Source organism: Balaenoptera ricei, chromosome 15, assembly GCF_028023285.1.
Source record: "Balaenoptera ricei isolate mBalRic1 chromosome 15, mBalRic1.hap2, whole genome shotgun sequence".
Taxonomy (NCBI): Eukaryota; Metazoa; Chordata; class Mammalia; order Artiodactyla; family Balaenopteridae; genus Balaenoptera; species Balaenoptera ricei.
Window position 1 is genome coordinate 30,939,813 of NC_082653.1, and position 23,868 is coordinate 30,963,680.

The 23,868-nt window shown below is 54.2% G+C and overlaps 3 protein-coding genes across 8 annotated transcripts; 1 reads left to right on the forward strand and 2 right to left on the reverse strand.

The window, feature by feature from the left end:
• Positions 1-224: 224 nt before the first annotated feature.
• Positions 225-14,023, reverse strand: ADISSP (adipose secreted signaling protein). Of its 2 annotated transcripts, none has more exons than XM_059898731.1 (6): positions 13,933-14,023; positions 6,830-7,000; positions 5,279-5,421; positions 2,121-2,259; positions 1,135-1,257; positions 225-897 (listed from the first exon to the last, which is right to left on the reverse strand). In XM_059898731.1, the coding sequence occupies exons 2-6, from the start codon at positions 6,846-6,848 to the stop codon at positions 797-799; spliced, it is 525 nt and encodes a 174-aa protein (XP_059754714.1). In that variant the 5' UTR covers positions 6,849-7,000; positions 13,933-14,023; the 3' UTR covers positions 225-796. The 2 variants fall into 2 exon arrangements, with proteins under 2 accessions (XP_059754714.1, XP_059754715.1); XM_059898732.1 differs by having other exon boundaries at positions 6,830-6,946; positions 13,933-14,021.
• A 275-nt stretch (positions 14,024-14,298) lies between these two features.
• On the forward strand, positions 14,299-15,515 carry LOC132348686 (c-Myc-binding protein). The gene has a single exon (XM_059896469.1). It carries the CDS (start codon positions 15,025-15,027, stop codon positions 15,334-15,336), a length of 312 nt encoding a protein of 103 aa, XP_059752452.1. The 5' UTR covers positions 14,299-15,024; the 3' UTR covers positions 15,337-15,515.
• Positions 15,516-18,020: 2,505 nt separating this feature from the next.
• Positions 18,021-23,740, reverse strand: SPEF1 (sperm flagellar 1). Of its 5 annotated transcripts, none has more exons than XM_059897103.1 (8): positions 21,331-23,740; positions 20,084-20,183; positions 19,577-19,733; positions 19,361-19,400; positions 19,153-19,213; positions 18,816-18,939; positions 18,613-18,716; positions 18,021-18,467 (listed from the first exon to the last, which is right to left on the reverse strand). In XM_059897103.1, exons 1-8 carry the CDS (start codon positions 21,437-21,439, stop codon positions 18,317-18,319), a joined length of 846 nt encoding a protein of 281 aa, XP_059753086.1. In that variant the 5' UTR covers positions 21,440-23,740; the 3' UTR covers positions 18,021-18,316. The 5 variants fall into 5 exon arrangements, with proteins under 5 accessions (XP_059753086.1, XP_059753085.1, XP_059753083.1 ...); XM_059897102.1 differs by having other exon boundaries at positions 18,613-18,707; positions 20,084-20,195; XM_059897100.1 differs by having other exon boundaries at positions 20,084-20,195.
• Between the last annotated feature and the right edge of the window lie 128 nt (positions 23,741-23,868).

Below are 23,868 nucleotides of genomic sequence, written 5' to 3' on the forward strand. Positions count from 1 at the left end.
ACAAGACCTCTCTCTGACCTGGGCAGAAGGCCCCTCCCCATCCAAACTCTTCCCAGGCCTAAAATGTCACCCCCTGTGCATTCTTCTTTTGGGGCCAGGTGCTGTAATACCACGAAGTGACCTTGCCTCCAAAAAGAATGAGTTGAGCCAAAACTGTTCCTTGGCCCTTCTGTAAAGGATTGGGCATTCTCAGGGCCCTGGAGAACAAAAATCCTGCTGGCCTCTGGTATCCACTGGAAGTTTTATTTCTTTAGGGTTTTATCCCAACCAGTTGTTTAAAAACCAAGTAACACAGACCTGGGGGGTAAGGATTGGGAACTGCACCTCCCTCCTCCTCACCATGGACGGCAGTGGGAAAGAGGGAGGGGACAGGAGAGGTGGCTAAAGCAAGACAGCAGCAGCAGTAATGGGGGCAGCTACACCACAGAGCCAGCTCCCTCCTCTCCTAGGCCCTGGCTAGAGCCCCTATGGCTTGGGGTAGGGGGGTGGGTAGAACCCACCCCAGGCCCTCTCCATCCCTCCTCAGAGAGCCTCCTTGGGGGCTCAACCCATTTCTTCCAGCAGGAGACTGAGGCACACAGAGAGGAGGAAGTGGGAGAGGAGGATGCTGGAGAGGCAGGGAGGTGGCACAAATGAGGTGAGAGGTGTGGGTGAGGCTCCAGCTTGAAGGCCCTTGGACCCTCCACCTCCATGCCCATCCCTGGGAAGGGTGAGGAAGCTACATCATCACGCAGCATTTGGGGAGACGAGGGGGGTTTAAGGCTGAGAGGCCCCGAGGCAGGTGGGGGCGAGGGCCTCAGTCGAAGCCGTGCCAGTCACTGTGCTCTGAGTCGTATTCTAGCTCAGCACCCACGCACTTGACACCATCTAGCAGCATGGGTGTGCCGTGGTGTCGGTCTGCAAGGCAGGTGACAAGTCAGTATGCCAGGCTGGACCCTGGCCCCACCTACTCCAAGGGGACTCCTCTACCTTCCCTCCTGGCTCTGCTAGGGGATGGGGAGAAAGGCACCCACCAAGGAGGTTGGGGATGGGCCGGGACAAGGATCCCTTTTTCAGACTCAAGGAGGGTGGAAACTCCTTGCAGCCAAGTTGGTGCCTCCCTCCTCTAGCCAGACCCGGGCCTCGAGCTCTCACCCATGACGCGTGCCTGCACCATCACGCGCACGCAGGTGCCGGTGCCACCTTCGCAGGCTAGCAGCATCTCCTCCTTGAGGACGCCCTCCTTGTGCGCTGAGTACTCACACTTGATGCTGTAACCTGCCCGGGCGATCAGCACCTCTGCGGCCTCCCGCCCCCACCCCCCAGCACTCACTGGTCCCCACCCACCACCAAGACCTCCAGAGGAGCAAGGATGGCCCAGGACCCTACCCCCAGGGCTGGGCGCACAGGCCTCAGGAGCTTCCCATTCTTCATTGAGCTCTACATGCCTCTGCCTCCAGGCCAGAGGTCAAACTCAGGCTTCCAAGAGGTGGGATTCCCCAAAAAGGCAGGCAGGGAGAGAGGGTGATGGGGAGGGGAAAGGAGGGCAGGGCAGGGCTTGAGCAGATCTGGTGGCAAGAGGCCTGAGGGGGCTTGCTCAATCCACTTAAGGGTGAGGTCATTAGGCGGAGGTAGGGGGAAATGAAACTGAAGCTGGGGCTTCGGTACATGGTGAAACTGATACCCTAGCCTTTGGGAGAAGGGGGGTGCACTGAAGCTGGTAGGGTATAGAGAAGCAGCCCCAAGCCCAAGCCCAGGTCTGGCGGGTGCTGGGAGGTAGCTGCCCAGAGTCCCTGAGGTTCCAGTAGCTTTTTCCTGAGGTACAGGCAGAGGGAGGGCTAGAGGCCCAGAGCCAGTTCCTCAGTGGCTCCCATCGTCCCATTAAGGTAACTATCAGGCGATGAGCAGACATAGGCCAACTGTGTGAGCCCATGGACTTCTGTCCAGGGAGTGAGGCCTGGGGCATGGGACCTGCCAAGGTGCCACACTGCAAGACCATAAAGAGGCATCACGTCCGCTGATTGCTGAGCTGCCCATCAGCCCTAGATGGGGGAAGGAAGTACCCCATGCTCTCACTCCCACTCACACCCAGGCCCTGCTGGAGGAGGGCAGGCTTCCAGCATGCCAAGCAGGGTACGCACCTTCTGGGATGGGCATGACGCTGAGGAGCTTGAGGTGCAGGCTGGGGACAGGCGCCTCTCGGACCTCCTTGCTCAGCCTGCGCACTGGGGGCAGAGTGAAGGTAATCTCATACCTGTGCAGGATCTTCAGGAAGCCAACCTGCAGCAGGAGGGGTGGGGGAAGGAGGCACCTTCACTTACAGTCTCCCCCAGGGCCCACCCAGGTTGTGCCACTGATGATCCTGTGGGGCCCTACACTTGCTTCCTTGACAATCCCAGGGGAGCCTGACTCCCTCCATCACTCTAGTTGGTCCACACCCCTGGCCGGGTAGCTCCAGGCCCTTTCTCCAAGGACCCCATCCCTACAGCTTGGCCCACACACTCCTCAGCATGTCTCATGAGCCCTGAAGTTCCTCGGTGGCCATTTTATAGATGATGAAATGGAAGCTAGGAAATGACTGGCTGAAGGCCACAGTGTGGTCAGGGTATAGTCCTCCCTGGACCTCTTGGCTACTGCTGCCACACGTGGCACACAGCAAAGCACCAGCCATTGCCCACATGGGAGGCTCAAAGCCCCACGACACAGGCCATCCACCTGCTCCCACCACTACCAGCATGTGGCCAGAGCCAATAGCCCAGGGACTTTGGTCCTCTAGTCATGGTGGGGCCACCAGGCAACACAGATAGCACAAGATGGAGGATGGGATAGAATTAGAAAAACAGACACTAGACCAGCTGTGTCAGTCCAAAGCTGGCCCACAGGACTGGCACCAGCCATGGAACCTGGGCTCCGGCCCACCCTGCTGGCACATGAACATGGATTCCTGCCTGCCCACTCAAAGGCTCACTGTGTCCAAAAGCCCTGATTCACAGCCCGAGCAATTTCTGTTGTTCATACACAGAGCTTGGCCATCCTTGGAAACTCCAGTCATGTGAAGGGTCACAGGCCAGGGTGGCTGTTGGGCAGGTAGGCTAACTGGAGTGCCAGTCCAGGAGGTGCAGGGGTGCATGCTGTATCCACAGCTCACATGGGCACATACTCTCCTGTTCAGTTTCAGGAAATGGATGGCCCTGTCCTTTGGGGGAGCAATTAGCCTTTCAATGAGATCAGATGATGTCACTGCATGATAAAGCTCAGTCCCTGTGGCCCCCACACTCTGCTGGTAGAGGGCACACCTCTCAAGAGGGCTTTCTGGCTGTACCTGCCAATGGTGACCCTGTGATCCAGCTGTATCATTTGCAGAATTTTCCAGGGGAAATACTCAGAGATGTGCAAAAAAAAAAATACTCATCACTGCCCTATTTATAACAGTACAAAACTGTAACACCAGGAATAGGGAACCAGCTAAATCAATGATGATACATATAGTGGAATACCAGGCAGTTGTAAAATCTCGTGGAAACCACCAGGAGATGGTTCACAACAGAAGCAAGCAAAACACAGTGCGTACACTGTGATACCAGTTTTTCATTTTTGGAAACAAAGCTAAAAAAGAAACTGGAATAACACACATCAAAATATTAACCGTAGTTATTTCTGGATAGTATGATTGCGGGTACTTTTAAATTTCTTTATAGTTTTCTCTATCTTCCAGATTTTCTCTAATTACATGAATGGATTTTGCAATGGGAGGCAAGGAGCTATTTTTGAAAGTTTGGGTTAATTATGTTTATTCCCTTGGGGAAGTTGTCAGCTCTTGGAGGAAGAGCAAGGGTTTTAGAGTTGGGCAAACAGGTATGACTCTGGGCCCCTCCTCAGGGTGGTCTCAATAAACCAGACACCATCCGCATCCTCACCGCCATGCCCTCCAGGGCTCAACTCTGGAGCCCTGATTTATTGTCCAACCTGAGGGCCTCACCCTGTTTCCCTCCAATCCATCCCCTCCAGAGACTTCCTCCTGCCCCTCCAAAGTGGATGTGGGATCCAGCTGTGTGTGTCCCAGCAGTAGAGGAGCCAAGAGTGTATGAGCTGTGGCCACTCAGAGAGGAGGAGAGGGGAAAAACATGGGGGTGATAAATACTGCTGCAAAGAGCCTAAATCACCCAGAGGTTTGGCAAAGAAAAGTAAATAAAGTCACACCTTGTTATCAGCATAATTAGCCTCACGCCTGAGTGACATACATACATCCTTCCATTTCCAACTCTTTGGGGTATAAATTGTCTCTACTTCAGAGAAGGGAAACTGAGGTGACCTGCCCAAGGTCAGAGTCAGAATAGCAGGCCTGGACCTGAACCCAGGCCTGTGATACCACAGCCTTGACACCTGCCTTCCAATTGCAATGGTTGGGGTGATGCCGATGATAACAAAAGCTCCACTCCCATTCAAGTAATATCCTAAGTCAGTGGTCCCCAACCTTTTTGGCACCAGGGGCCGGTTTCGTGGAAGACAATTTTTCCACGGACCAGGGGGTGGGGGTGGGGTGGGTATGGTTTCGGGATGATTCAAGTGCATTACATTTATTGTGCACTTTATTTCTATTATTATTACACTGTAATATATAATGAAATAATTATACAACTCACCATAATGCAGAATCAGTGGGAGCCCTGAGCTTGTTTTCACTTGCCACTTGCTGATAGGGTTTTGATATGAGTCTGCAAGCAACTGATTTATTATGGTCTCTGTGCAGTCAAACCTCTCTGCTAATGATAATCTGTATTTGCAGCCGCTCCCCAGCACTAGCATCACCACCTCAGCTCCACCTCAGATCATCAGGTATTAGATTCTCATAAGGAGCGTGCAACCTAGATCCCTCGTATGCGCAGTTCACAGTAGGGTTCCCACTCCAATGAGAATCTAATGCCGCCACATCTGACAGGAGGTGGAGCTCAGAAGGTAATGCGAGCAATGGGGAGTAGCTGTAAGTACAGATGAAGCTTCGCTCACTCGCCTGCTGCTCACCCCCTGCTGTGCGGCCTGGTTCCTAACAGGCCACGGACCAGTAATGGTCCGTGGCCTGAGGGTTGTGGACCCCTGTCCTAAGTGCACTCATCTTATCACAGTCTCACACTTCCCATTTTACAGACGGGGAAACCAAAGCCCAGGGAAGGACAAAGATGTGCCTATGGAGCCAACTTAGAGGAAATGGAACAGGCTCAGGAAGCCAGGCAGGGCCAGGGAGAAGACAGAGGGAATAAGGCTGATGATGGCGGGGGTGGCGGGGGAGATGCACACATACCTTGACCAGAAAGCTGCTGTCGCTCTCTTGGGTGACCATGACCACAGAGTCATGCAGCTTCTCATCAAAGTGGACGTGGCTCTGGGAGCCTTCTGCATCATGGCCTGTCGCAAAGCGGATACTCCGGACTCTGGGCTTATTGCCTACGAAGAGAGTGGGAGAGGGCTACCGGGGCTGTTGCCTTCACCTATCCCAGTAAACTACTCCACCGTGTCACCTCCCTGCCCTCTGCGACTACCCTTCACATAATCCAGCATCCACTGCTGGGCTAGGCCACATCCTACTGGACAGTGGCGATGATAAGGCTTGAGGCTCCCACCTGCCCCTACCTGCTCAGTCCTCCCACAGAAAATACTCATCCTGAGAGAGGGTTTGGGGGGGGATTCAGGGATTAGCTAATAGAGGGAATGGGGCTGACAGGGAAGAGACAGTCCTCCCGACTCCAAACACCAAGCAGTGCAGGACTCAGCCCCAGTCCTCAGGATACCCTGCCCCATGCTCTCCTTCACAGTGCCAAGCGCCCCATCTCTGGGACCTCCTCTTCCAGGTCTGTCAGTACCTGAGGCCCCCTGCCTGCCCCTCCTGCTGACCCAACTTGAGAGAGGAGAAGGGCAGAGACAGGAATGGGCTCTATGGGACCTGCCTGGGAGTGGGAGAAACAAACAGGGTCAAAAACCACACTCAGCCCTCCTAGGAGGGGCCGCAGCTGCCTCTAAACCTCATCACTGATCACTGGCAGGTAAGAAGGAAGAACCCAGGGGAGCCTCCAGGACCCCTCCCAGAGACGCCTTTCCCTCCTCTGCTTAACTCCTCACATGGCCCGCGGCTGTCTCCAATTGGGTCAGGTTCTCCAAGGCCAGGAAGTCAGGGAGTTAAGGCAGGCAGAGCAGTGGGAACTGGGCTGAGGGCCTGCGCCGGGGGAGGCTAAGGCTGAAAGAGGCCCATCTTGCCAAGAGCATGACCCCAATCCTCTCTGACCCCCACAGCCCCTAGGGCTCCCAAGAGCCCTACCCAGAGTCCTTTTGGTGGGAGGGCCTGGGCCAGCCCTTGCCTGGGTTCTTGCACACTCAGTGGAGGGCCAGGGGGCCAGCCTGGCATTTTCACATTCCCCGCTGAGCCCCCCAGACTTGACCCTCATATATCCTACCAGGCCTCTCTTGCCTAAAACCTTCTATGAGCACTTCTGAACTCTGAATGAAACCCAAATTCCTTTCCACAACCTGCTGTGGCCCTACCCACCTCAGCAGCCTCAGTGCTCACCCAAAGCCCCCTGTGCTCCCCAACCCCCACAGTGGAACAGGGAGGCTGGAACATGGGGCCATGAAGGCACACACCTCCAAAGACCAGCACACCATGGAGCCAGGAGGGGTCCCCAGGTTTGGCTTGGGTGTCCCCAGAACAAACACTGGTGTAATGTAATTAGTACCTCACATTCAGACAGACACACACACACACTCACAGCCAACGCAGGCCCCACATGCAGCAATGCCCCTTCCCACCAGGGCCCGCTGGAAGACGCTACAAACCCCGCCAGACCAGGCAGGCACTCACCCTTGTTGGCTGCAGCCATGGACGCCCTCCCTGCCACAGAGTGAGACACGCAGCTCCTGCCAGACACCACCGGTCAAGCTCAGCAGCTTCCCATGCTCCAGGGACACCAGCAGAAGCCTGATGCATGGGGAGTGGGGAGGGCAGGGGTCAGGGTCACCAATGGGCCTGTGGCTAGGGGAGAGCAGAGAGTTCCCTTTAGGAAGGACCCAAACCCCTGCTGCTCTCAGTAGCCCAAGTGGTACCTGCACCCCCTAGCAGAGGGGGCTTCTGCCCCCCCACTCCTCCACCCACTCCCCACATTCACCAAGAGCCCTCACCCTTGCCTGACACGCTACTGACCCAGGGCCTGGCCAGCATGTACTGAGCTGCAGCTTCTGGGTGCCAAAGCACCAGCACAAGCCTCTTGTGCCCAGCCCACCTGAGGCTGGTGGGAAGAGGCAACCAGCAAAGGAAGGGGACTTCACTGGCACTTTCCAAGGGTCAGTTCTGGTGCTGGTAACCCAAGGGTTGGCCCATCCCAGACACACAGGCTGTACCATCCTACATCCAGAGACCACAATATTCACGTTGCACAAGTGGATCCAGGTCAGAGTTAACAGTATGCTTGGAGGGGGGCAAATATGGGGACTCACATAATAAAACATGTCCTCAGAGCTTTCCCTCCGAGTGATTGGTCAGGGCCATATACAGAACAGATACCCATGAAGGGGTTGCCGTCCATCGAAACCCACCATTCAGACTCTGGCTTGACTACAATCCGGCTGGCCTCCCAGCTCAGCTCCCCAAGGGCAGCCTCAGGGCAGAGACTGTGGGAGGCGCCTCCAGGAAGCCTGTGTGAGCAGCCAGGCCTCTGAAAGACTGGGCTGAGACCATCTCAGCATCAAAAAGAATAATAAGTGCAACTGATGGAAACAGATGGAATTACATAAAATCAGAGCATTCACAGAGATTACAAAAAATGGGAGAAAGCAAAACAAACAAACCCAAATCCTCATTTGTCACTACTGACAGTAGCAGTGCCCTCTCTACTGAAAACTGGCAATATAGAGAACTAATTCAGCCTGTCTCTTGGCCTTTCCTATAACCAACTTGCCCTGGTGGTTAAAGGACAGCTCTTCTTTAACAAAGGAATGACCAACTGCTAAATAATTCTGCAACCCCCAAAACACAAATGCTAGGAGCAACACTAATCAGTGGGTGCTAGACCAGTAAGGCAAAGGTTGAAATGGATGCTCACATATGCACAAGTGCCACTGACAGATGACCTAGGGTTAAAGGGAACGAGTTTGCAATGGAGGGATGTGACATCAGCCAGTCTTGCATTAGTCAATCTCCTCTCAGAGTGGGAAAACTGGACACACTGATGCCTACTGATGTGACGCGGCACCAAGTCACAGCATTGCTAACAGGGCAGCCCCGCCCCAAATGTCTAACCTGCATCTAACAAGCCCCTAGAACTCCAACTTCAGCTTACCAAAAACACAGAGGCCAGCAGAATAAATTAAATGACTCCACGAGAAAGCAAGGAGACAAACCCAGAAGGCAGGATATTCTACAGGACAATTGACCTAATTTTTTTCCAAACTGTTAAGAAGAAAAAGGAGGGAGGTTGTTCTAGATAGGGGATGGGCCAACTACAGCCTGTGGAGGCCGCCACTGTTTTTTGTAAAGTTTTACTGGCACACAACCGTGCTCATTTGTTTACGTGTTGTCTAAAATTGCTTCTGTTTTACTTATTTGTTTGTTTGTTTTGCCTTGCCATGCGGCTTGTGGGATCTTAGTTCCCAGACCAGGGATTGAACCTGGGCCTGGCAGTGAAAGTGCTGGGTCCTAACCACTGGACCGCCAGGGAATTCCCTAAAACTGCTTTTGCACTAAAGCAAAACTACTTTGAGTAGTTGCTACAGAGGCCACATAGCCTGCAAAGTCTATAATATTTACTATCTGGCCCTTCACAGAAAAAGTTTGCCAACCGCTCTTCTAAATTAACACACAAAGAGACCAAGAATGGGAAAACTGACCTCTTTTTTTCCACCACGTCAGTTTCAAGAAGAAAAATAAATGGGGTAGGGGATTTCTAACTATCTATAAAAAGAGACATTTAGGGGATAATTGGGAAATGTGAATGAGTGGGACTGGATCTTAGATGACATTAAGAAATAAAAGCTGATCAGTTAGGTGCGATAATGGAATTGGATTACGTAGAGAAGTATGTCCATATTGGTCAGAGATACACACTAAAGTAGAGATAAGTGAACGACGTTGGCTAGTCCAGGGAATGAAGAGACTAGCCAACTTGGGGTGGCCTCAGAGTTGGGCCTGTGGAGGGCATGACCTCGAGGCCCCCCAGGTGCCGAGCTGCCCTGAGAGCAGGCCTCACCTCCCTCCCTACTTCCCAATGCAAGAGAAGTCCACCTAGGCCCAAGCCTGGCCTCAAGGGCAGGGCAAACAGCCTGGGTACCAGGAGCCCGCATACGAGCCCTCAGGAGGTACAGGGAAAGGCAAGGCTTGGGTCTCAGGAATGCAGGAGCGGCCAGGGCAGAAACAGCCCCAGGTGAGTACTCTGGGGTCACTCCCAGAAGGGCAGCCCCTGAGCCCTGGAATGCTCAGCTGTCCCAGAGAGCCTGGCCCCTGGAGAGAGACCTGCCCTACCCTACCCACTCCAGCCACCCCCTGAAGCTGTGGACTCAGAGCGTGTGAAACATGGCCAAGAGCAAGGGGCCCAGAGCAAGGGGACCCTCCTCCTACCTTGGGCAGAGGCTGCTCCAGCCACACCTCTGCAGCCAGGGGAAATGACAAGATGCCCCCATTTCCCAGGGCATTTCCTGGGAAGCCTGGATGAAACTCTTAAACAGTGGCTGGTAAGCAAAGGCTCCTGAGGCTCTTCATAAAACTCTCTTCACTTCATAAAACCCCAGTACACACAGGGTCCCATCCCTGTCTTCCTCCCCAGTCCATTGACTGTTGCCTGCCTGCCTGCTTTAACCCAGGCCATCCCCTCTGCCTGGAACAATCCTGCCCCCCACCCACACCCCAGCCTGGGTCTCAGCTCCAGAGGACATTTTTCAAGGTAGCACAACCCCATCCCACCACCGCCCATCCCAGGATAGACCTGAAAATCTTCAAAAAGGATCCCCTTTCTCACTTCTGGGATCATTTGATATCTATGTCCCCCACCTTACAAGGGCGGTGACTGTGTTTTTGCCAAACGCTGTGTTCCCAGCACCAAGCCCAGCACCTGACAGGGAGCAGCTGTGTTTAGTTTATATTTGTTAAATGAATGAATGACCAAACTAAGTGGAGCCCAAGCATGGGCCTCAGCTGGGCCCTCTAGGCAGATGTGGCACCAGGGCCCAGAGGCTCTCAGAAGAGGAACGCCCCACCTCACTCTTTAAGCCAACCCCTGCCCTGGAGGGCACTCCCTTCCCCCCATCTCAGAGTGGGGCCCCCCGATGGGCATCTTCTAGCCTGGCCACAATCAGCTGTTACCTGCCCCCTCAACCTTGAAATGGAAGATCCACTGAGGGAAGGACCTGCATCTCTTGCACTGCCCAGAGCTCAGGACAGAGCAAGCACTCAGGCACTGCCTTGTAACCCTTGGGCAATGAGAACGCAGAGCGAGGAGGCAAGTGACTTCAGGGGCCCAGAGAAGACTGGAAAAAGCTCCTTTCCCAGCAGAAAGCCTCTCTAGTCGCTGTCCCCTGTGAGCCAGACTCTCGTCCATGCACAATTCTTCATCAGAATCGGGAGGAGATGGCATCGGGCCTCCTCTTGCGGCAGCTGTGTCCATAGGGAACCACTTGATCCCCTTGAAACCCCAGGCCTCCTCCTGTGCCAGCCAAGTCTTCATCGTGGCCCAAGTGGCACAGCCCCCAAGAGGCAGCAGGGACACGGTCAAGACCATGATTTAAATTCAGGCTTCATGGCAAAGTTACTCCGTGTCTCTGTGCCTCAGTTTCCTCATCTGCAACACAGAAATAAGCAGTGGCCTCTTCCTCAGTGGGTTTGGTGCAGCTGGTGCCTAAAGCTCTGTGACAGTGCTCCCCACTCCACCCCCACCTTTGCAGAACAAATCCCCCAAAGGACTGGTTTCTGAAGCAACAGCAATTTCAGCATCAAAGAGGCACTTCAGGCCAATCCTGGAACAGTCAGGAATGGCCCTCAGGGTGGGCCACAGCGACTTCAGTCTTCTCAGAAAACAGCTTAAGGGACTTCCCTGGTGGTGCAATGGTTAAGAATCCACCTTTCAATGCAGGGGACATGGGTTCAAGCCCTGGTCCGGGAAGATCCCACATGCCGCAGAGCAACTAAGCCCCTGTGCGACAACTACTGAGCCTGCGCTCTAGAGCCCGCGAGCCACAACTCCCGAAGCCCGTGCGCCTAAAGCCCGGGTTCCACAACAAGAAAAGCCACCGCGCTGAGAAGCCTGTGCACCTCAAGACTAGCCCCCACTCGCCACAACTAGAGAAAGCCCACGCGCAGCAATGAAGACCCAACGCAGCCAAAAATAAATTATTAAAAAAAAAAAAAGAAAAACAGCTCAAGGGCTGAGGGGCCTCCCTCTCCCTTCCTTCATCCTGCCTTCCCCTCCCCACCAGGTCTCCAGGGATTGCCAGAGAGCAGACTGCTGGGAGCCCACTATGCCCTACAACCAGAAGGACTCATAAAGAAGATGTGAAGAATATACAGCCCACTCCAGCGAAAAAAAAGACACCCCCACCTTTAGATGGGCTGTCAACAGGTCAGGGGTGGTACCACAGAGAGTCACAGGATGGGGAGGGCTGGGAAGCTGGAACAAGGGCCTTTGGGGACTCCTTCAGCTCTCAGTTAATCTCAGGGAAACTAGCGGAACCTTCTCTCTGGGAAACAGAGCTCCCAGCTCAGATCCCTCTCAGCTTTAGAGAGAAAGGCTGCTTCGAGGTTATCCTACCCAGGGCAGGGCTCAGCCAGGCCCAGTGGCACCTCTGGCACAAGGAGCAGAACAGGGAAATGGCAGCTGGGCAAATGGACGGATGGACAGTTACACAGGAACCCAGAGTTCTCAGCCCCTTAGATTCCTGCCCTGCACACAGAGTGCTAGCTGCTACTCCAGGCTGTCCCACACTGGGGCCCAAGGCTGGAGGGAGGGTCAAAGACAGTCTGTCCATGGCAAAGTGGAGCTCCAGAACCTGCCACCCTCTTGCCCTATACCTCACAGCTGCATCCCCACAGCACCTCTCTGCAGTCCCCAAACCCCAGGCATCGTAGGACCAGCCCCAGCTTGTCCTCTGCTTTGTGGCTAGGAACATGCTTCTTGGGGCCTCGTTTCTCATTCATTCCTAATCTCCATTCTCAACCTGTTCAAGGACTTTGAGCCAGGAACTCTACAATCTTCCACCCTCCCCACCCCAGCCTAGGACTCAGTCCTGGCTTAAGCACTCAGTCCCGCAGAAGCCTCTCATCAAAGCTCAAGCATGTAAAAAGAGCACCCACAGAGGCCACACTAACCTGCTGACTCCAGGACCTGACATAGGACTGGGCCCACATACCTAGAACAAGGCCTGGAAAGGAAAGGCTGGAGGTCAGGAGTGGTTGTGACAGTTTTACATCAACTCAGACTGGATATGACTCCATTTCCTCCTCCCTCCAGCAGGCCAAAGTTGCAAGAATAAGTATGGGTGTTTTCTCTCTTGAAAACGGGTGGAGGGCTTCCCTGGTGGCCCAGTGGTTAAGAATCCGCCTGCCAATGCAGGGGACACGGGTTCGAGCCCTGGTCGGGGAAGATCCCACATGCCACAGAGCAACTAAGCCAGCGCGCCACAACTACTGAGCCAGCGCTCTAGAGCCGGTGAGCCACAACTACTGAGCCCGCATGCCACAACTACTGAAGCCCACACACCTAGAGCCGGTGCTCCGCAACAAGAGAAGCCACGTCAATGAGAAGCCCGCACACCGCAACGACAGAGTAGCCCCCACTCACCGCAACTAGAGAAAGTCCGCGCACAGCAACGAAGACCCAAGGCAACCATAAATAAATAAATAAATTGATTAAAAAAAAAAAAAAGAATGGGTGGAGCAGGGGTGAACTGAGGAAGGGACCCCCACCATCTCACACCCTCCTTTCTCCCCAAGAAGTGCTGCCCTCCTCTCCCCAGCATCTCCTCCCCACAACCTCTCAGGCCCCCAGCTAGAGGCTGCTCAGACCCCTCTAGCCTCCGGACTGCCTGCCCCACCCAGGTCCCAATTAGTAGAGGCCAGGCCAGGTCCAGCGGGTGACAGCTGCACAGCTGCAGGTGGAGCTTCTTCAGCTCCCTGAGCAGAGAAACGCCCTACCCACACTTCCCAAGGCGAAGATTCAAGATGAAAGGCAACCCAAGCCCACCCTTCTCAGTCCACCAGGGTTCCTGTTCACTAACAGGAACACTGGTCCAGAACCTAAACGAACTTTTCCTGCTCTGTGACAAAGGGGAGGTGGTGGCCAAGCTCCCAGAGACATCAGGGGCCTGGGTATAGGAATCTGTACCCTCTCCCGCCTCCATCCCCGTGTGTGTGGCGCCCCCATCCCCACCCCATCCTCATCTTCTAAGGGGACAGAGTCTGGACACCCCCCCCCCATCACACTCCTCCCGGGCTGCGAGGCGTCGGCTCTGTCCCTCATAATCCTGTGCCGTCCCCACCCTCATCTCTGCTGACGCTGTAGTCTCGGGAGCCCGTACTCCCCGACATCACGGCCGTCCCTGAAGGTGTCGAGCCACGCGAGGTTCAGAGGCTACTCGTCCAAGGTCACACATTGAGGCGATGACAATGGGGGGCGGGGCGCGGAGTTGCTGACGGCGCTGACCCCATTAGGCCCCCGCCCTCACTGTGTCACACGTGCCCCCGACAGCGCCCCGCGGAAAACACTCCAGCTCTACCACCTAACGGTCACCTGCGGCCCTGGGGCCTGACATCTCCCCAGCTCACATGCCAGGGAGCCCTCCCCGTCCCGGGCCCGACAGCGGAACCCTACAGCCCCAGCCGGATGGGGTCGCAGGCACCGACTACCCAGAACAGCGGCTCCGCTGGGATGGGATCTCCGCGAGCGGGGCGGAACCGGGAGGTGGCGGAAGGAAGAGCAGTCTCACCGTGCGGGGAGCACCCCGAGGCCAGGACGGGCAGGGACGACCGCGGCAGCGGCGGCGGCAGCTGTGGCGGTGGCGGCAGCCGTGGCGGTGCCGGCAGCCGTGGCGGTGGCGGCAGCCGTGGCGGTGGCGGCAGCAGCAGGATCTCAGCGCAGAACCCGAAGAGAGAACCCTACGCCGCTGCCGCCCGCCTCAAGGGCACACCCCCCGCCTCCGCCCATTGGTCGACCGAAGGGGTGGGGCGAGGGCACTTCGGACCACTAAGCGGGCCCCAAAGAACCGCCAACGGGCGTTGCGCCTCTGCGTCACCTGCAGGAGCCCCTGCGGCTGCGCCGTGCGAGCCCACGCCCCGGGGCCCGGCAAGTTCTCGCGATGAACTCAGCCGGGGCGCTCTCTGTGGCCAGGCGGCAGGATACCGCAGAAGCGAGAGAAGGAAGAAGCGCCTTTAATAGGTCTTACGCGTGTCCACTTTCAGCCTGGGGGTTTGCACCTCCTGTCTCCGCCCAAGTTGGAAGGGGCGTCCCCTGGGCTCTGTCCCCTTGAGCGGCCGTAAGGTGGGGCTCAGAGCTAGGTGGGGCACCTGAAAGTCGCCTTTCTTCCGAGACTTCCAAGCCCGCATTGGCAGTCGATACGGGCATCGCTAGGTCCTGTCCGGGAGCGGAGGAACCCTGCATTCTTCCCGCTCTGCGATCCCCGGGTTTCGGCATCTTCCCCTTACGTCCCATCCCTCTGCCTCGGAGGAAGCGCTCCTGTGAGGACCTGAGACGCGTTCTGAGTGCCCTGCCGGCCCGGATAAGAATCAGAACAAAGAAGGCCCGCGGGGTGGGGTTTGGGAGAACCTGTGCAGGAGCTGCCGGGGACCGCAGCCTCTGCTCTCGATCTCCACGGAGGCGGTCGCAGTGGCAGGGGGATGTGCCTAGTTCAGCGACCTGGGGTGGGATGTGGGCGCCTGCACAGAGTCTGGGAGCAGAAACGTAGCCCTCGAATCTTTAAGGGTTCTAGCCGCTGCTGCGCCTGCAGGTCCTTGAACAACAACCCCTCCCGATTTCGCTGGCTGGAACAGGGTCCCTAAAGTACCCGCGGGGGGCTGTCACTATGGCCCATTACAAAGCCGCCGACTCGAAGCGCGAGCAGTTCCGGAGGTACTTGGAGAAGTCGGGGGTGCTGGACACGCTGACCAAGGTTTTGGTAGCCTTATATGAAGAACCAGAGAAACCTAATAGTGCTTTGGATTTTTTAAAGCATCACTTAGGAGCTGCTACCCCAGAAAATCCAGAAATAGAGCTGCTTCGCCTAGAATTGGCAGAAATGAAAGAGAAATATGAAGCTATTGTAGAAGAAAATAAAAAACTGAAAACAAAGCTTGCTCAGTATGAACCACCTCGGGAGGAGAAGCGTGCTGAATAGGATTCTTCTCAGTTGAAAAGACACTGAAAAATGGTTTTGTATGACTTGAATAGTTTGTATAGTATATAATCTTTTCCGAACAGATGCTATAGCACTCTTTTAATATGTTAAATTCACCTATCACACTTTAACTGTTATAAACACATATACTTAGAATCACCAATAAAAACTCAATATAACTTTCTTTGGGTCTTAAAAGCAGGAGAATCAAAAGGGAATCCTGAAAAAAAATCTAAACACAGCCATCTAATTCATTACCTTAAAAGACATTCTGTTTATTAGTCTGACTAGGAATGATGGTACTGGTTGTATTTTAGCCGAGGAAGTTTAGCATGGAGCTATTCCTTGGTTTAGTTCAGGATATGAACACAGGTACAGTCATTCTTTAAAATGAAGATGACAGTGTTGTTTATATTCTCTGTAGGCAGCTGGAGAGATCTGTGTGACATAAGATACTGTTGCATGGGGTCTCATGAATCTTCTGCTCTTGTTTATATAATGCGGAACAAATGACTCTTCTTTGCCACCACTTTGCCTTAGATAACTGTGTGTGTGCCAGTGTGAACTCTGACACCACGTTTCCTTCTATGCAATCATGCCCTATCTGATAATGTTGCCTTGCTTTCCTGTGTGCTTCCGTGGGTCCCAGTTGCACATTGGCCTTTCTGTGTTGTTTTTCAACTTGCTATAATAGCAGTTATCCTGATTGTAATTTATATAACTTTAAAGAGAATCACACTGTTCCCCTGCCTTACTTGTTGCTTAGCTGAACACAGAACAGAGGCAATATAAAATTCTGGGTTCACGCACAAGCTGGGACGAGAAGGGGAATGAGCCATATATCGTGGAAAATTATAGTTTGCAGGTATAATTATATAGTGCTTTTTTCCCCTCAAAGTATTTTTCTAGCCTTGAATTCATTTTATCTTCATTATCCCTGTGAAGTAGGTAGGCAAGTATGAGGGGAGGTGGGGTGCTGAATTTTTAGGCCAAAGACTGATATGAATACAAATTATTTACTAATTGTAGAACCTTGGGCACATCAGTTAATTGCTCTGAGATTCACTTTCCTCATCTGTTAAATGGGAATAATATCTGTGCTGCCTACCTCACAGGGTTGTTGTGAGGGTCAAATGGAATGTATGTGAAAGATTTGTAAATGGTAAAGCACTAAAAAAATAAATAAATAAATAAAAATAAAAAAATAAAGTACCCGCGGGGAACGGTCCCTTCTTCCAACATAACTAGGAGAGAGATGGTATGGGCGGCTTAAGGCCAGCTTCCTTTCAGAAAGAGCGGGGTCACTGCCTTTGGGGAGCCCCCAAGGCTCCTACCCTCCGCTGGATCCCTGTGGCCCCTAACCTATCTTCTGGTCTCTGGTGAACACACTGTCGGCAAATTAATCTTGATGAGCTATTGTTACCATTGAATCCTCCCCTGCTCCAAAGCGCTCTGTGCTCTGGGACTGTCTCCAGAAGAGCCTCAAACTTTTTAGCATCATTTTGGGTGATGCGTGCACACTCTGACGTTTGAGATCCTGTCTCCAGCATGGTCATTGGGAGATTTATACATTCTGATCCCAGCCCATCCACTCTTGCCAGATGCTTTCTTATTACCCAACCCACCATTCCATGTGCCCCGGTATGCCTCCCCCACAGTTGTATTCACATGTCTATTCTATTCCTCAAGCTCTAAAGGTGGCAGGCAGTGCACCCAGAGTGAGCTATAGATGTATTTTGTTTAATCCACATGGGGCTTTAAAAAATTCTTATTCTTGGGCTTCCCTGGTGGCGCAGTGGTTGAGAATCTGCCTGCTAATGCAGGGAACACGGGTTCGAGCCCTGGTCTGGGAAGATTCCACATGCCGCGGAGCAACTAGGCCCGTGAGCCACAACTGCTGAGCCTGCGCGTCTGGAGCCTGTGCTCCGCAACAAGAGAGGCCACGATAGTGAGAGGCCTGCGCACCACGATGAAGAGTGGCCCCCGCTCGCCGCAACTAGAGAAAGCCCTTGCACAGAAACGAAGACCCAACACAGCCAAAAATAAATAAATAAATAAATAAATAAATAAAAACTCCAAGGAGACCCAGTCATAGCGGAGCCTCCACAATTAAAAAAAAAAAATTCTTATTCTTCCTCTTCCTCCTCCTCTGCTTCTTCTTGTTCCTCTTTTGAAATATCAGAAGATCTAACAACATGGACTCAATTCCAGCCTGGCACCAAAGGCTTATGGCACCAAAGGCCAAGGTATCTTGGTCAGGGTTGGGAGTCAAGCTTGGCCTTGGTCCACAGAACTTGGGGTCAGTCTGTGGGCAGGGTTGGGAGTCATACAGAGGACAGGTTTAGGGGTGAGTCCATAAGCAGGGTTGAGGGTGACTATGTGGCTACATTTGGTGAGAATCTGAAGCCTGGGTTTGTGGTTGGGTTTGGACAGGGTTGGAGGACACTGTGAGGATAGGTTTGGGGGTCAGTCTAAGGCCAGAGTTAGAAGTCAGGCTGTCCTAGTGCACAAGACCTAACCCCTGGTGGTATCATCAACCTACCAAGCAGTGGCCACTTCAGGGCCCAGCTACCCACGAGTTGAGACCCACTCTGGGCCCACAAGGCTCTTTCACTTAAGGGGTGGGGGGTAACACAAGGGGGACAGGAAATCACTGCCCTCAGAGAACAGAAGGCAGGCACAGGAAGGAGAGCATACCTTTAATGGGGGCAACCCAGACATTCTTAACATAACCCGTGTGAGGGGAGGGCAATTGGAACAGGCACAGCCCATGTCTTCCCCACTCCTGGCTGAGCTCACTCCTCACCCCTTTCTCTTCAGCTGTTGCACTTTCCAGCCTCCAGTTGGGTCCCAGGTGAGTGCCCAGGAGGGGCAAGGAAGCCCCTCAGCTGTCTGGGGCAGCTTCCCCTTTGGCCCAGGGTACAGAGGACTAGCCTGGATGGAGACGCTGCTGTCATCAGAGCTGGGCAGGGAGCAGGTTCTAGGGGTGCGGACCGAGCTGGGGGACCACCCCCCCAAGGCCCAGCACAGGGAGCACCAAGGCAGAACCCCCTCTGGTGTCAGGCACTGCTTTGGGGTGCATGCCAGGTCTCTGCATGTGGCTTCTAGGTTCTGGAAAGCAGTCCATTCTCCTGACCCGGATGGAGTGGAAGGAAGTGGCTCAGTCACGGGGCTCAGCTTGGAGGGTTCCTGTCCCACCGCCCCCCATGCTCACTCACACCCCAAGAGAGGGGAGGCGCTCTTGTCCCAGGAGGCTCATTGGACCAGCTGGCTCACCGCTGCTTACGCTCTGCCTGCTGGAGCCGCCGGGAGAGATCTTCGATGAGCACGTTCTTGAGCTGGAGCAGGTGCTCCAAGCGTCTCACCTTCATCTGCAGGACCTGGGAGAAGCCCCACAGAGATCAAGCCCTGTGGCCTGCTGCCCCCGCCCCTGTCTTTCCAGGCCCCAATCACCCAGCGCCTTCCCAGTGCGCCCTCACCTGCACAGTCTCCTGCGAGGCCAACAGCTCCTGCTCCTTTTCAGCAATCTGGAGGACGAAGCTTCGGTCGCCCTGCAGCGCCTGGCTATACCCCAGAGGCCGGGGCACAGGCAGCCGGCCCACCCTGGGGTGAGAAGCAGCTTAGCCCAGGCTTGGATCTTGGGCCCCACCCTCACCCTTCCAGTGTCCCTCGACCAGACCTTCTCTCCCCGCCACGGTCCCCCACCCGTCCCTGACTTCCCTACCTTTCCAGGTGCAACCCTCACCCTCACCTCCTAGCCATGTGCATAGGGAGATTACCAGGCTTGGTGAGGTCAGGAGCTCCCAGTTTCCTTACCTGAGCTGCCCCCCTCCCTGGGGGTCTGGAGCACCTTCCCCTCGGGCCTTCTGGGACAAACCTGAGACAAGGCAAGTGTAGGAGTAATCCTGATGGAGCCCTGTTTTCCTGTCTTCCACCTCCCCACACCCGCAACCCTTCCCCCACAGGATGGAAGGACAGGAGGAAAGCTCCTCCTGGGAGGGAAGAAAAGTGAAGGCCACTTTACCCACATCCATGTAGTCAGTGCCATCCTGGGGAGCCAGCTCCTGAAAGAACCCCCAAGGTCTGCTGTGAGCTCAGGCTGCCCACCCCCAAAGAGCACCCCACCCCCGCCAGGCTCCCTTTAGCCAGGCACCCTTCTCCCACACTTATTGCTGAGGCAGAGCGTTCTGCTGCCTGGGAACCTCCCCCAGAGCAGTGCAAGAAACTGGTGTGGTGGCACCTGTAAGGAGCTGGTGCCATGCTTCCTGCGCCTCTGCTGCTCCTCCAGGCACTGCCTCAGTGGAATGAGCACCAGCTCCACCACGCCTGGGGCACACTGTGCGATCTTGCGCATCACGTCAGCTGGTACAGAGAAGCTCAACTTGTTCAGCACCTTCCTGGGGGGCAGACACAGGGATGGTGGACTGGCTCCTGGGGGGGATGAAGTGAAGGGTTGGGGGATGGAAAGGGGTGCAGCAGTTGCAGCCCTTCAGTGCACAGCCCTGGGGGAATGGAAGGGCACCCAACCTGAGCCCAGTGTTTATATGTCTCGAGGGTCCTTGTCACCTCCCCAAAAGAAGAGTCCCTTGATTTTGTTACCAGACAGATTCTGTCTGCATTGTCCCTTCCCAGCCAGCCACCAGCCTGGACTGTGGAGACCACAGGAGGTGGAGGGGCTGGGCAGCCCTTCTTGGGATCCCAGGGTAGGGGCTGGAGATCCCACTAGTGTGCCCAGGTATTCTGCTACCTGTTCAGGTGACCCCAGTTGCTCAGCTTCTGCTGGAGAGAGTTAGCAGGAACATAATTGTGCATCTCCACCATCTTGGGGAAGTAAAACTTGATGACCTCTGCAACCAGGACTGAGGGATAGGGGGTGGGAGCAGACATGGAAGTTGTAGAGATGGGTAAGGAAGAAAGGGGAGGGAGAAGGAATGGGTGGGATGGGAGAATCAGGGTTTGCAGAGTGGTGGGGCCAAATGGAGAGGTGGAGATATGGAAAGGGGTAAGGATGATATGGAGGTGAGGTAAGAAAGCAAGATCAGTGATCAGCCAGAGACAAAAATTCCAACACACCCCAGAGGAGTTGCATTCCTTTGCCATTAACTCGGGGGATATAAAAACTAAGGGCTCTGGTCCTCTATGAGTCTCAAAGAGAACCCTTCAGGAGGCTGGGGCCTCACCCTAGGAATTGACATAAATACACACACACACACACACACAAAATGACACAGAGATGCAGAAACACATACACAGACACATACTTCTATCACTGGAGTTCTAAGAGACAGTCACCAACACACACACACAGAAGCACAAAGTGTCACATATGCACCAATATACACATAGAGAGATGCATACTTCTGTTATTAAAATCCCAGGAGACAGTCTTCGACACACACCTACACAATCACAAAGAAACATATGCACACAACATCCCCACTCATACATACAGGACAGAACATGTCAACACACATATGACCAAACACATGCTCAGACTCCCACAAGACAGATATACAGAATACAGGAATAGGCATGCACACACACACAGATGTACAAATACATACACAGAACGCATCTTAGTCATTAAAGTCCCAGGAGGGAGTCACAGACTCAGATTCAGACACACACACACACACACACACACACACACACACCACATGCATAAAGGATAGAACATGTATACATAATATGGACACACACATGCCCACATACCCAAGATGCACACTTCTACAACTGAGGTCCTAGGAGATAGTCAGACACCCCTCCCACCAACCCACCCCCACCTCCGCCGCCACAAGCACACAAGCACAAGAGACATGTATGCACACACACCCCGTACACCCGTACATACAGGACAGAACGCGTAGACACACAAGGACATAGGACATACAGAACACACCCAGGCGCGCACGCGGACACACACACACACGCTGGAGCTCACACGTCTGTCACACACACACACACACACACACACGCACACGCTGGAGCGCACACCTCCGTCACTGAAGTCCCGGGAGAGATTTCGCTTGGGCCGGGACAGAGGGATGTTGTCTACCCACAGGTACAGTTGGTGCAGCGCTTCCTCGTCCACGCTGCCCGCCATTGGCGCCCTCAGAAAGGTCAGGCCGTTCCAGCTGTGCAGCGTCCAGGTCCAACCTCACGACCCCTCAAGAGCTTCCTCTATCGCCACTGCCGCCGCGCAGATCCTCCTCAGCCTCTCTAACCCAGACTCACTTCCCAGCTGGGAGCGGCCATATTGTTTTCTGAAACCATGGCAACCATGCTCGACTCGCTGGGGAGCAAGGGCTTCTGGGAGTTGTAGTTTCCCCCCTCCCGCTACCTCCTCTCAGGCCCCAGCTTTGAAAAGGCGGTTTGTCTTGTCCACCTCCCAAAAAGAAATCACCTCTGCCAACTGCTCACCAGACATTGGCCCACTCTGGGAACTGCCAAAGCCAACCAGGCCTCTAGAACCCCTGCATCAGTATCCTCAGGACAAGGAAACTCCTCCAGGGTCCTTTAGCAATCAGTCCCAAGTGAAGGCAGCATCCCAGTGTCAGCTTTATCTGGGGGTCCACTGTTAATCACCAGCTGCTTCGCATCTGGACTGTGTGGTAGGCTGGGTGACAGTGCCTCCTTGCTAGGTCCCTCCTCAAAGCTCTGTGCTCACAGGGCCATCCCCACACCACTGCCCCCCACCCGCCAAGTAGTGTCCCAGTGAGGCATTTTATATGTAACCCAGACTCCCAGGGAGAGCATCAGAGCTCAAGGCCAGTGTCTTGGGCAGGTCATTTATAGTCCTTAACCCTATTTCCTCCTTCGTGAAATGGGGATGGTTCTCACCTACCGTCCCTAAGGAGTAATAGGGAGAATGGGAAGGATATTTACATAAGACCTGTATTTGGGGACTGGGGGAACAGGAGTTATAGGTACAGGAGCTTCAAGAGCTCCTGTAGACACTTCCACATCCCTCATCTCCAAGAGCTATTCTTCCATGGGTTAGAAACTGAGTCAGTAACCAATTCCTTTAGGAATATGGTTAGGGTTAGGAATTCCTTAGTAAAGGGGCACTTCTAGAGTCAGCCTGGGGAGACAGCTTGCTTCTGCCACAGACTAGTGGTTTGGCTTTGGGCACATTACTGAACCTTTCTGTTCTGTGTTTTCTCATGGTTTTACCTACTTCATAGGGGCTTTGTGAGCATCTAAAGTACTTAGCATAGAGCCTGGCACACAGCAAGAGCCCTATTAATGTCTAATGTCAGTTGGTGTTATCATTAATGAGATAATCTCAGTTCCAGCAAAAGAGGTGTTCTTGTTGGCAAGAGACAAATGGAAGTATTTGCCTTGTTGGTATTTGAGGTGAGGGCCTTGGATTGGCCAGGGGCACCTGGTGAGAAGGCTACTGCTCCCACATATTTACTCCAGAGCAGGCCAGGGGGTAGGCTGGGCTTCCTTGTCTCATCCTCCAGGGCTCAGATGGGGACTGGATGGGGGCCAGGGTCGGGGCTGGGAATCCCAACTGCTTTTTTGCTTTCACTTAGTTCTGAAGCCTTCAAGGCCTGGAGGGAATCCCTTAGAGTCAGAGGTACAGAAGGGAAAGTCATTCCACTTTCTTGTTTAAAAAGATGACTTGGATAACTGCCTGCAACCCCCCTCCCCCGCCCCCACATTCCAGGGTGGAGAGAGGAGGAACTGTGAGGAGGTGGGGGCAGGGAACCACATGGGTGATGTGCCAGCCTCAGTAGAGGTGGGAAAACCGGTTTGGGGCCCAGAGCTGCTGGCCTGCTCAAGCTCAGGCCCTCCCCTCACTGGAACCACTGGGGCCTGAGGGCCTCAGTGACAAAGGGCCTGGGAGGGGTGAGCTGGCCCTGAAGAGAAAGGTGGGGTAGGATCAGCAGAGGGCCTGTCCTCACCTTTGGATGGGGGCAGGGGGGCTCTAGACGGTACCACACAGGGAGTGGCTAACCTCTTGGGGGTGCAATGTGTCCCCAGCAATTTCACCTCCATCCTGACACTGTTCCCAAGGATAGCCACCAGGATTGGAAATGCCAATCACTGAAAGGCCTAGAGGACTCCCTCTTAAGGCACCATACAAGAGATGCCCCGTATGCCCCTACAAACTCCAACCTGGACCACAGGAGCTGCCCCAACACTCCTTTCTTTCTGCCCTCCGACCCCTCTCCTGCAGGGATCTTCTTTAATGGTCCTTGATAAGCCTAGTTCCCAGGTGCCTATAGTTTAATTTGGCCCTCCAGGGACTGTTGGCTCCCTCCCTCCTGTCCCAGCCAACTGACCCAAAAGTTTTAACCCCAAAGCAGTGCAAGGCCCAGCTTGCTCAAACCCACCCCCAGGCAGGTGCATTGAAGACCCCTCCCACTCAAGCCTAGGCAACACTTAGATATACATGTTGCCCCTCACCCTGGTCAGGGCCTGGGCTGTAGCCACTCTCTCAACATTTGTCCCACCAGAGCAAGGACCAAAGGGAACCAGGAAAGAAAGTGTCCCCAAGACAGACGCAAGCCCAGACCATGAAGG

What these genes read in the sequence shown, in the direction of transcription:
- ADISSP (XM_059898731.1), bottom strand. An exon ending in CGTCATGCCCATCCCAGAAG is followed by an intron (nt 1,258 to 2,120) that starts GTGCGTACCCTG and finishes TCGCCCGGGCAG; the next exon opens with GTTACAGCATCAAGTGTGAG. An exon ending in GGTGCAGGCACGCGTCATGG is followed by an intron (nt 898 to 1,134) that starts GTGAGAGCTCGA and finishes CCTGCCTTGCAG; the next exon opens with ACCGACACCACGGCACACCC.
- LOC132348686 (XM_059896469.1), top strand. Translation starts at nt 15,025, where the DNA reads ATGGCCCATTACAAAGCCGCCGACTCGAAGCGCGAGCAGTTCCGGAGG.
- SPEF1 (XM_059897100.1), bottom strand. Translation starts at nt 21,439, where the DNA reads ATGGCGGGCAGCGTGGACGAGGAAGCGCTGCACCAACTGTACCTGTGG. An exon ending in CCGGGACTTCAGTGACGGAG is followed by an intron (nt 20,196 to 21,330) that starts GTGTGCGCTCCA and finishes CCTATCCCTCAG; the next exon opens with TCCTGGTTGCAGAGGTCATC. An exon ending in CACTGACTACATGGATGTGG is followed by an intron (nt 19,214 to 19,360) that starts GTAAAGTGGCCT and finishes GCCTTGTCTCAG; the next exon opens with GTTTGTCCCAGAAGGCCCGA.